The 13,251-nt window shown below is 34.0% G+C and overlaps 1 protein-coding gene across 1 annotated transcript in view; it reads left to right on the top strand.

Moving 5' to 3' along the window:
- FBXL17 (F-box and leucine rich repeat protein 17) overlaps positions 1-13,251 on the top strand; it is a 296,586-nt gene that overhangs the window by 180,305 nt on the left and 103,030 nt on the right. Inside the window, exon 7 of the mRNA XM_075137474.1 lies at positions 12,558-12,634. Coding sequence (XP_074993575.1) covers positions 12,558-12,634 — 77 coding nt within the window. The remainder of the gene's footprint in view (positions 1-12,557; positions 12,635-13,251) is intronic.

Consider the following 13,251-nt stretch of genomic DNA (forward strand, 5'->3'; position numbering starts at 1 on the left):
TGGCCCCAAGCAACAGATTTAGCCTGCCATATCACTATCTACATGTTTCCTGGTATGTCGAAGACCAACATTAGCTAAAATGCATCTTCATAAGCACATATGATCCTAATTAGTAAAGGAAATATTTTAAGATGTTGTAAACACTTTGAAGTAACCAGTAGTGGAGATAATTAAACCTGTCATTGAGCCAGTTTGAAGGCCTAATACTGTTTCTGGCCACATCACAGAGAATCTGTACCTGGAGTTACAGATTCAAAACTACTTGCCATGGCAAAGAATTTTGTATTTATGATTTATGGAGAAATGTGATTTTTCTTCCATGGGGAGGATCATTCTCTCTAAACTAGACTCATCCTATGTACTTCATGCTGAAAGTAACAAGTACCAGACAAAAAATGAAATTGGAGCAACAGGTGGAAACTCATCTTTCAATCAAATATGAACACATTGCCCTGGCTGCCCATTCACCTCCTAATGGAATTCCAATCCTGCACGTAGAAAACAAGTTTTCAGGCCTCCTGTAAATTTGGGGATCTAAAGACAAAGAGAAACTCAAATTTACCTGTGTCTACCTTAGGTACAGGCAGATTAGTAAGAATATAAAGAAGGCTTTTATCCAGATGACAATTTGAATTTATAATATGTTGCTAGACTATGTCTACCAATGAGTAAGAAACTCCTTTATGTGTTCTGCCAATAACTGGGGAATTCTTGAGGCTTCCATGTGAACCTTGAAAACTAGTAATTTAATCAAAACTAAGGGAGTGAGAGCATAATCTTTTCCAATTATCTTTGTCAGTATAACCTGTGAATATCTTAGCACACAGCGGATGCTATTAAAAACACGGTGTCCTCTGACACAGCATTTATTCTTAAAGTACAGAATGTGCTTATGTTATTTTAGAGATTTCTTCTTACAGTTTTTCTAAGAGGTACAGCAAATGCGGTGGCAGCCACGTAAATTCTGAACACAGTAGATGTCAGAACAACTTTGGCAAACAGTATCTGCTTTGAATCAATTTCTTAATAAGCTGAAACATTGTGCTGAATGGTGGAGATGTTTGCTTCGGCTGACCATCAGCATGCTTCTGCTGTCTGGGTTGCTTAGCTGTCTGGAAATAAAAGTGCAAAGAGAGCTTATGTTCTTCTTAGTACTATTCCTTCTGTGATTTCTCAAAGTTGCACATACAGAAAATATGTAACATTTTCCTGCCCCCCCGCTGTTTCTGTCAAGCCCCCACACTAGTTACTTTCTTTTCCCCCATCTTCCCTGGTGAGTGAAGAAATGTGCCTGTGTTACTTTTACACAGAAATGACTTCTTACACAGAAACTGGCAATTCCAACTCTGTTTGACCTGTTTTAAGTGACTGCCAAGTTTTAGAGCTAAGACTAATGTGGTAACACTGTCCTTTCCTTCAACCATCAGCAACGTTTATTACTTTCATGCAATATATTTAGAATTAAAAGGTATATCTTTAAAGTTGTGAATTAAATAAATGTAACTTGTTCTAACCTTAATTTACATATATTACTACAGGAAAGTAGGGAAAGACAGATCTGCAGTTAAGTGATTTCATAGATTTTTTATATTTTATTAATAATGGTTTATTAAAAATTCTATGGAATGATAGTTACTTATAATGATTTATGAACACATCACAGAATTCTTGCCTGAGTTCTCCAGAGAGGCAAAAATACAACCCATGGAAATTTCCTTGGCTTTTTGAATATGTAGATTTTAATTGACTACCAATTTCTAATTGTTTAGACACTTGCACACTTGTGGGTCCAGTTGGATCAATTTAAGAAATCATTTGAAGTTGTTTCTGATTGTCTTGCAGCAGAACATAATAATCACTGTAGCTGAGATGCTATTAAGGAAATAGATGACTATTTCTATTCTATTTCAGTGCAAAGTTAGCTGAGGCTTGCTGGAAAGACATCTCATCTTAATCTGTCAAGATTTAGGATATTTACATCAATGAGCAGAGAAACTCAGCTAGAAGATGATATGAACTGTTGGGTGTGATGTTTTGTTAAATGCTTCTGATAGATCGGGAAGAAAAAGTTCTCAAACTCATCAAATTTCAGTCAAAATCCTACTTATTCTTAAATTTTTTTCATGTGTTTTGGGTGGCAATTTATTACACTTTAACAGCTAGATAGCTTTTGGGGTAGCCAATGAGACAACACTGTCTGCAGATGCAAGTACAGGCAGATAACACTAAGTGATGTTTCTTTTACAAAAATATAACAATGCTATGATACACCAAATATAAATAATCACCAGCGTGCTCAATGCCCTAACAAAATCAGAACCATCTCAACAAGACTCAGGGGACCCTAACACAAGAGGGAATGAAAAAAGTTTCTTCACTTATATCTTACTGTGTAAAGGATCTGTCATCACATTATATAAAGCTAATTTATAATCTTCTTGTGCTTTTGGACTTCTGAATTCTTCAAAGGTGTTCAAGGTGCCAAAAATTGTTTCTGTTGCTGCATAACTGTCTGGGAAACTGTGCATTTTCTGTGAGATTCAAAGTGGTCACAAGGATCAGCCTTCAGGCTCAGTTAATAAAGCTAATTTTTACAAACAACATACACACGATGTAAAAATGCAATTTCTGTTTAGGTATAGTATCTCTTAAGGTTTAGTTTTAGTTTACATATTTTAGCTGTGAACTAACCTACCCATTGAAACCTATGGTTTAGACCAATGATTGATTTTTTGGTGATACTTTAAATCAGGAATGCAAACAAATGTCTCCTTCATTTCATTGTGTTTGTAGTTGCTCAGTTATGATTTTTCCAGCTACTGAAAACTGCCATGTTTTCTCACTATAGTTTAAAAGGACACAGTATATCCTAGTATTCTGTCTAGCCAGATTATTTTCCAGTAAGATTACGTGAAAAGTTATTCTGTTAAATACTTTAAAGAATTGAATAATATTTCATATTCCATACATTATTAGGTGGTATCAAAATCTGTATTTACAGAATATAAATTGGCAACCTACTAATATTATGACACATAGAAAGAAATGCTACTCTTTCAGTTTCTAATAACTATTTTTGCTAGTATCTTGTCTGAGTTAAAAGAGGCAATTTTACTTCATACAAAGCACACACAGTACCATCAAGCTTCTTTTTGTTGCTTTCTCCAAGCAGTGTACCAGTAATAGAAATGCTAGCCAGACAGCTTTATGGAAAGGAATTCGTAACCATGTCATGAAGAGGTTCTGAAATGTGCCGTTAAGCATTTTTTTTTTTTTAAAAGTCATTGCTATCTCAGGGCATTCTCTCTAAGTTAAAGTGATGTTTCTAAGAACCTTGTCATTCTTACCAAGATTTATATAGTACTTCATGGCAAATTAAGACTTTTAAGATTTTAGCAGGCATGGAGGTTTTTTTCTCAGCTAAAATTTGTACACTAAAATTTCATATATCTGGTAACATATGATGTATGAAATATACCAGATTTCACATACAAGCTTTGCTGTGATGCTACTCTTTGGATGAGACCTTAGCACACTGGCCTTGCCTGAGAACTGTAGAATTCAGTTTTTGCTCACATTCTTTAATATCTCTTCTCTATAGCTTTTGTCCAAAAAAGCATTGAGCTTGATTTTTTCTTTCATCGGTTTTACTAGCATCAGCAGCATTAAATTAATGTAACAGATCTACCAACTTGCTCTAATTCTCAAAGTATAAAGAGAATTGGACCCCAAATCAATTCCAAAGATATATGAATTATGTGATGAGTACTGGATTTTTTTTTTCCGTCTTTGATTATCTTGGCTCTTCTTCTGCTCTATCATCATTTTATATAAGCAGAAATTCTCTACAAACTTGAATGTCCTTCAGCAGTAGAGGAGAAAGATCAGATCTGATGATAGGACTGTTTTGCAGAAAGCTTCTTTATGTCCTTTAAAAGACTTTACTTTTTTTTACTGTCTAATGAAAGAGATTACCTCTCCCTGTAAACCTTGTTCATCTCGTATAAATTTGGATCATGGTAACTCTTAGCAATACTACTGAATAGGATTGAGAATATTTATCAAACTTTTATAGCGATTTTATGTTTTCACAGAACCGAGCCTTTACCAATATTTAATCACCTCTGTTTACAACACAATAAAAAAACAGATTTATAGAATATGTTTCCATTTTGGAAAGAAGGAACTGAGGCAGAGGTTTTGCTGTTTTCTTAAAGTTAGCAGGAGAGACCCTTGTTGAAGTCCATTATCGGTCCTCATCACCCATTGACCATGATCTGCACTGTCATTTCAAGAAAGGATAGTTTTTAAAGGTGTATGTAAAAGAATAGCTGGTAGAGGTTAGGGTTTTGTCTGGATTAGAAAAAAGTAAGTGATGCAAAGGGGATTGAAGGGGTAAATCTCAATAGATTAGTTTAGCTGCCTATGTGCAAAGCTCAGTGAAGTGTATGTCAACCTCTGTGGTATGAAAATCAAGCAGTGAATGTAATGAAATCTTCTTTCATATGTGTGCAGTCCTTGTTGAGATCAAAAAGTACAGAACTGTATAAACACTGAGTATTTTATTTTCAAAATATCAGGTGAAGTTTTTTTCCTTTTTATAGAAGTATTTTAAAGTTTATCCAAGCATTCTAAAAGGACAGTCTAAAGAACATTTTTGGGAAGTTAGAGCACAGCAGTACAGTTCCCATTATTACTGCTAAACTTGGAAGCTTTTTTTGAGGAGAGAAGGCTATTTTGCATACAATAAAAACAACTGGATTATGCGTACTCTTACTCCACATACTACACCTTAATGGGATGGCACAAGACTACTTTAAAAAAAAAAAAGTCAATCAAAACTGAGGCCACTGTAACTCCAGGAAAAATCTTGAGGCCTGAAGTATGTAAATGTAATCTCTAAAAGGCCCGGAAGAAGTACCCCTGCTCAAAGCCCAGTCTTTCCATGCAAGAAACAGGGCAACTGTGCCGTTGTACGCCCTTGTGTGATTTGTACCGGGAGAGAGAGTTACAGCAATACTTCAGGCTTTCCTTCTCCTGAATGTCTCTTCTCCTTTGCACTCCTTTGAAATTGCAGCATGTGTGGTGGTCTGTCTCTGAACTTCTTTCCTTGTGCCGCATCAATTACTAATAATTTCAACTAAGGATTCAGCCAGAACATACATTCAGCATCTGAATGTCACCACACCTCTCTGTACATTGCAGTACACTCTATGTAATTACAATGAGGCAGTGGGATGTCAAGTATCTTGTTTGAATTTACAAGGATTTGCTTATGTGCATAGAAGCAGAATCTACAATTTGCCAACTCCCGATCCTGTCTATAGCTACTGTGCAGTCATTATTTTCTAAATCTGTAGGTTTTTGCATTTGAAAGTAGATAACATTATGATAGTTACTTTTTCACTTGTCTTCGGAAAAGCCATCATGACATTAACTGTGTGAAGAAGCAACATCTATGTAAGCAATTCCTTTTCTCACCAGCACCCTAATATAGCAGAGTAATCCAGCTGTATCATAACTGTAAAGCAAGTACTTTACCAGTTTTCCAGTGGAAAGGCACAACTGAAACAGTTCAAGAAGGAAGCCATTATTTTTTTGTATAATACGAAACATAATGCTTACTAAGAAGAGTACATTGGCTTGCTGGTAGTTAACAGCTCCTTGTTTTTGCTTACGACAGTAGACAAGTTGCCACAATGGATTTAAGAAACTGTATTTGAAGCGCTGTATCAAATGTTTTTTTTCATCTCAAACCTGAATTCCAAAATATTTCAAAGTTCTTAAAAAATAAGAGATACCATTTAATTATATTCTGGACTTCAGCATAATTACCTGTGGAAAATCAGATCCATGAGGGTTTTAGAATAAAATTATTTTTCATAGTTGTTTATTTCTCTCATGGTATCTAGTTCCTCCAAGTCAGAAAGGAACCAAAGGCCACGTGGAATATTACTACATGTAAATGTCAGATAGTGGAATTAAACAATTTTCTAAATCTCTCCTTTCCTGGCTTAATTGCTTGCTGGATTTACATGCAGTCAGGGTAACAGGAATTAAAAGGCATTTAATTTTAGATAAGACTACTAATAAATATTTGAAAATAGATATTTATTGCTGAAAGACAGGGCATAATAGCTTAAGCACAGTGCTGATTAATTTATTTGTGTAGCTCTCTGATTGGAGCTTGCTTGCATCTGACTAGCTCAGAGCGCAAGTAGAGACTGTGGGACTTGTGTGCCCTTACCTCTGTAGTTTGTGAGTTCCAGTATGAAAAAAAGCTTATCTATTTTCCTGTGCTGTAAGTGGCAAAACTGTTTGGTAAACCTAATTTTAAATTACATTGATTTTCTAAAGAATACCTCACTGCTAATCAGGACTTAATGACTGCCCTAAGATAATTGCTGTTAACTTGTATAACTAGTGACACTTTGCATATTGGCTCCAGACAAAAAATGCTTTTCAAATTCAGTTTGTGTTTTTGACTGGAAGTCTTACCCTGTTATGCTGGCTCTGTGATTAATGCTGTTTCTTACAAATACAGTTCTTGGTGTTCAAATTAAAAACAATTTTAAAATACATATTTTGAATGTGATTGGAATGTTAAAATGGCAGTAAAAACTGTGTACCAGGATAACTGAAAGACAAGTAAAACTCATACCTCTTATTAGTATAAAGTATTAGAAAACAAGTATATTGAAAGAGATATGTTGGTCATAATGTAAATAAAATGACCAATAAAAGAGAATCCTGAAAGAAGAATATGTATCCATCAGCGTGTGAGGTTCATCATTTATTGTTAGAGGTTTTACAAGGGTTTATAGATCTCTCAGTAAAATGTTAGTCTTTTCACTATTTTAGCCTTCAAATTCTTTCTTCTGAGTGCAGAAGGCCTCAGATTACATCAATTTCTTAAGGTTCTATATGAGCTTCTGTGGTAAGAGGTTTTGTTTTGTTATGGGAGAGACTTGGTTATTATATTGCATTATTGCCTTCCATAGGAATGTCTAAGTCATCAAAACCAATAACTGTGAGTATTATTTTATACGCAGCTCCTATTTTCTGCCTGAATTTAACCTTTGAAACACTAATTTTTAAGGAGCTTCATATATTTCTGTGTGAAAGGTTTCTGGTTTTCCATTGTATATTTTAGTTTTCTTGTTCTTTCCAAGCTCTTGTTTGGTTCTCAGTAGTGGTCTTGGTTATGTTTTGAAGGATACTAAGGTGTTCACTTTACCACTTAGAGACAAATATATGCCAGTCAAATGCAAAGTAGCCATGTAAACAGTCTGATGTTCATTTTGAGTCTTACCAAGGGAGTGTGTTGAAGTTCAGGGTTTTTTACACCTTTACAGTGAGTGAAACTCACTCCCTCAAGTTGTGATCTCTTAACCAGTATATGGAAACTCCAGTTAGCTTCACTTGGGGCTGAAGAGCATCTCAGACTGTAACAAGGTCTCCCAGGACAACTTATACCACAAATACTGTAGTCATATTTTCTTGTTAGTTCCCTTCGGTTGTCACAAATATGATTTTCCAATGTTTTTAGAATTAGACCAACAACATAAAAGCTGTTTATGTATATAGAAAAGACAATTATTTCCATAACTCAAGGATCTTTTGTATCTTTTCTTACAGATAGAAGCTTGCACAGTTTAATTCATTAACCTTAAGCTTTCATTTAAGTTCAAAGAATGTAGGAATCAGTTGCCTAAGAGAAGAAGATTACAGGGTTTTGAATGACTTACTTTCTAATTTGTCTTTTTTTATTATTATTTTTAAGCTCTTAGATTTTGCATTACCTCATGGAAAGTCAGAAACCTTGTCTTTGTGAATTCATTGCACAGATTTATGTGTGGGAGCTGTCAAGATGATGGGCCTAAATATGAAGTTATCAGTTATCTATGTCTCAGTCATGCAGTTTTGTTACTTTTGAAGAAGAGACTTGTTTGCAGAGAAGCTTTATACCAGTAAATCTTTGTACACTTAAATAATTTTTCTGGTCATGTATACAGACCAGGTGGGAAGAGCAGTATATGCAAGTACATGTTAGTAGACAAATTTCCATAATTTCTGTAACCCAGATTGAGAGTTTTTTCCTGGTATTAATTGCTGGAACTTTAGCAACATTATAATTATATCCTTTTCTTCTTGAGATTTGTTTAGCTTTTCAAGTAGGAAGACGTTTTTAGAACTTATAACACTAAGAGGCAATCTTAGGTTTGCAAGTCTCTGAACATAATGAACTTTGGGATGTTGGAATATTGATGTGTTCAACATCACAGTGCTGAGCAAGCTCGAGCTGTCTTACAAACATATGTGGTCTTGTAACTATTTTGTATTAACAGTAGGTATGTATGTTTTTAGTTACGTTCTTGGTTTCTGAAATATTGTTTGATTGGCTTGTTTATGTGAAATCAGTTTCTGCTCTTTGCCTTTTTCTTGCTCCTGATTGCACTGTAAATTTCATAGTGTGTGATATTAATTTCTTACTTTTAGAATCAAATGCAATAAAACTGAATTGCATATCAGTCTGTCAGAGAACAGCATTCATAAAATATTGAGTAGATCTAGGGAAAGCTTGGCATAAGAATTTGTTAGATAATATTTTCAGGTTTAATGAATAAGCAGTTTCTTCCTCAAATAAGTATTTCATTATGTCTGTTTTGATATTTTCATGCCTTACATAGTCCTAAATAATACTCATTTACAAACTAAGAAATGAAGAAATTTTAGCTTTGGCCAGCTCCGATCCAGAATTGTATATTATCAAAGCTCTAATTATACTCTTTCTTCTTTATTCCTTGGCTAATGAACCGTTGTCTCATTTTTGGTAATAAATTATTTTGAGTGTGAAAATTACTTTTCTTCCTGGAAGAATGTTTATATTTTAATACGTTTGGAGGAAAAATTGAAAGAAATACCTACGTCCCTGTAACTTTCACTACTTCATCTAGATGTTGTATGTCTTTTTATTATTAAAATTAGTAGGATGAGCTGATAAAACCCTACTCAGTAACCTTGGGTTAAGAGATTTAAAGAGATCTTCTCTCTGCCTTGGCACACAACTGATTTTACCATGTCCATGAGGCATCATGTTAGCTCCCAGACAGATAGGGGTTAGTCCCCAAGTTTTTCAGGGCTCAATTATCTGTTTTGCTCACTTCTGTCACTTGCAACTGCTTTAGATAATAACTTTGCTTCTCTCATTTACCAGTATTATGCTGATATGTTTAAGGTTAGGCTTTTTTGTTTTCTAATTTAGCAACATTGTAAATATAAAGACTTCCAAAGATAGATGTGGCAATAATCTGGTATAATTTGGATGGATTATTACAACAGAATTAACGTGACTTGATCCTTGCTTTCTAGAAAAGGCTAATCTCATTTTGTTCTTTTAACCTTTTTCTGTGCTGTCATGTTTAACACAGATTAAAAGATAAAAATAAGAAATACACAACTATTCGTATTTTTCCTTATGTTATAAAGAAATCAGTTGTTATTAACACTTATGTATCGTGTGACTCTCTACAGAGCAGAGGCTAATGAGACCACGTAAAGTGTTTCTTCTGTCTCTGCAAGTTGATTTACATGGGCAGGATCTATAGAAAGGATAATAGAAATTAAAACTGAAATTAGATTGACTTATGCAAGTTATAGAAGGCAGACAAAAAATTATAAATTCAATATTTCAGCTATATTTAATTTTTTTCTTCTGCAAACTACATGCGTCATTACCTCATTCTTTTAGATGTTAGGTGATTTCAATATTTTCAAAAAACAAAAAGAAATGAGGCAGTCAAAGCTACATTTTTTGCCTTTTTTTTTCTCTTTAATGTAAATAGCTAAAGACTGTGAAGGTTTTCTTTTCCCATTAGGAAAAGTGAACAGTATTTCATTTAGACACCAAAATGTCACAAGAACAGGATTGGAGTCACTCAAGCCTCTTGAAAAAACTTTAACACTTAGAGTTGGCACTATCCAAAAGGATTAAAGGATATAATTATAAAGGCTACACGGGCAAATACTTTTGTCCTTTGCTTCTGGAATCAAGTGACTGACTGCATCTAAAATTTCTTCTCAAACACTGCATTTCTAGCACTCATTATTTGTTAAGACAAGCTTGTAAATATATACTGACACCCTTATGGGAGGGGGGACAGAAGCTACAACTTCCTTTCTTCACAGTTGAACTGATTTTGTTTGAAGCCAGAGAATGGCCAACATCCTGAGATTTAAGTATACAAGGATGCTGAAGGATGCACATGCAAATATGTCTATTATCTGTCTATGGCCAGATAATACAAATTTGACCCTCATTGATTGAAAATTTGTGTAACTGAATGGAGGACTGTAGGGAGAATTAGGTAGTCCTTTATCTTGACTCATCTTGACTGTCTTGTGGTGGTATTGTTAGACACTGATTGCTATATTGTATTTTTGATCAATTAATTGTCTCTCAGTAAGTAAAAATAATCAGAAATAATTTGAAAACTTGTAGAGTCTTTAGATAAAATTTTCAAAATATTTTTCTAGGTTCAGAATTTTTACCCAAGCTAAGAAGTGTTTCCTAATCTCAGTACTCTGCTAAATGAAACATACGATAAGAATTAATAAAAGCTTCTTTTAACTGCAATGTCCATTCACTTTTCAATTATATCTTACTTGCTGAAATGTCTAATGAACATACTGTCTAATAAAATACAAGATGATGATTTTCTATTTATTCATATTACTAATGTTAGCAATAAAATCTCATTATTAGGAAGTATTTTTCTGGAGTAAATAATAAAAAATCTTTCTCATGGCCTCGTTGATCTTGATAAGCCAGTTAACAAAAATGTGTCTTGTTCAAAATCATGTCTTACAGGAACAGAAGTTGTTTCCACATACATAGAATGTGTTTAATGCTCTAAATCTTTTCTGGTTTTTAGGAAAATAACCTGATGAAAGTGTATAATTCTGAGGTTAGTTTAAATTAAAAAGCATAGTCCTGGTGTAATTTCTAAAAGAAAAATAACTGTCATGCTTGCTGATTTTCTTAGCAGAGAAGTTGCGGGTTTAAATGAGTGTAGAATCTGGAGGTTCACTCTGTTTTTCTTCCACATGCGGCGGTTACTATTTCTGTCCTTTCTTTGTGTATTCATAAAGTAAGGAAACCTTTTCCCAATGACAAGCATTGCAAAAATTTTCTAAATATTAGGTTCTCACAGTTTTCAAGGGTTGAAAATTTATAATAGTGGTGAAGGAACTATGATTAAGGTACTCTGTCAGAGGCATGCTGTTTTATTAGTAGTAGTGAATTTTTGTTCTAGATTTTAGAAGAAGGAAGCAGAGAGGGGACAAATAGGTATGAAGGGTTATCATCCAGTTATTGTGTTATTGTAAGCGATAAGAATTTGGTGGTTGCTTTTAAAATCTAAAATTGGCAGCATGAACAGTTAAATCAGATTGGGAAATAATCTATTGGTAGTGGCAAGTGGAGGAAGAAGATCCCTGAGGATGTATGTGTATTTTCCAACAGTTGTGACAAATTCAGCAATACCTATTTTTTCCAAAATTGGCAAGTCATTTAATTTTGTGTCCTGTAGGAGGGTGGATTTAAGAGGCAGAGTAGATGATTGGGTAATTGATCTAAAAGTTCAAGAGGAATATATTGGATCAGAAGAAATTCCTATGTTTTATCCTATAAAATACACTTCTAAAAATGTCTCTATGTAGAGAATAGCACAATAGTCATGTTAGCTGATCTAATGAACATTTTAGATGGTGGTGCCTTTTACATTAATGGGACTGAAAATATATTTCATGAACTATAATTTTGAGTGATACACTATAAACAGTGCAGTTGTAAACATAACATTAATATAGACTTGGTCACAAGTATGTAATAAGCTCCTATTTTACCAGACAATTTTAGTTTTCATATTAATTTTCTTGCTTACAAGAAATCAAACAAGGAGATTAACAGAAAAAAACTACGTGTTTCATTGCAAATTCATCATAGTTATGACAAGGCAAACAAATGAGCTGTCTTCTCATCTATACAAGCTTCTCTAGCAGCACATTGTAACACCAATGGCATGTAGCATTTCATGACCTGATGAATGCTGACTCCTGCAATAGTCCCTGAAGAAATACAAACATGAATTTAAAATTACATTTTCTTATCTTTTGTCCTCATTGCAGCACATTCTTCCCTAGAAGAAAACTCTCAAAGCTTAAATCTTGCAATAAAAACTTTCCAAAGTTACACAGTAATAAAGAAATGGAAACTCACATTTGTGTTGTTTTCCAAAGGACTTGTCTGTATGTATTTCAAGCAACTCACATATTCAAAGACTCATGGGAATATTGATATAAAAGCATTCAATGTAAACTAACATTTTTTCTCCAGTGTATACATATAGCTATATGCATTTTCAGTGAATTGTGTGGAACAATTCACAAAATGAAGAAATTGAGATACGGTACATTACACTTGTGGATTATGTTCTTGCTATTTAAAAATTATCTAATTGTCTTTTAACTGTGATTTTACTGTATGTGTCTACCAGGTGCGTGGAGGTGATTGCCAAAGAAGGCCGGAACCTGAAAGAGCTGTATTTAGTATCCTGTAAGATCACTGACTATGGTATGCAATATACCTATATCTTTGTTTTTGTGAAGATTGAGCTCTACTAGCTTTGCACAGAAACTCTTATAAAAAAGTGTTGGAAATGTATAGATAAAAATTTTCAAAACCTTTATCCATAAAAATGGGAAATGTACAAAAAGTGTTGGACATGCTTAAAATATCTGTGGTTGGAAGTATGAAAGTCAGGGTACGTATGTGCTGCAAAGTGTTCCTTATAGAATTGACAGTGACTGGGCATACTGGATAGGGTGCTCTTTCAATTGTCCTGGACACCAGGAGAGCATTTGAGAGAAAATCCAAAAATAAATGTGCATTTCTAGATACTTTAAAAGCATAACTAAGCAACTATGGGTGTGGATTGATTGCCTATTGTAGGCCATAAAATTTGAATGAACTTGATGATCCCGTAAAAATGCTGTTATGATAAAATAGAGGGAAGCACCTTAGGAATTAGTCTTCCTGTCTGATAGGCCACACAGAGAGACAGAATTTGTATTCGGAATAGGAAAACATCTTAGCACTTGAGTGTGTTTGCAGAGGCTGCTTTGTTTTATCTTGTTTTATTTTTTCAAATAAGACACTGACCTCAAATAAGACATTTCTGCAATAAGGCC

Source organism: Calonectris borealis, chromosome Z (genome assembly GCF_964195595.1).
Source record: "Calonectris borealis chromosome Z, bCalBor7.hap1.2, whole genome shotgun sequence".
Taxonomy (NCBI): Eukaryota; Metazoa; Chordata; class Aves; order Procellariiformes; family Procellariidae; genus Calonectris; species Calonectris borealis.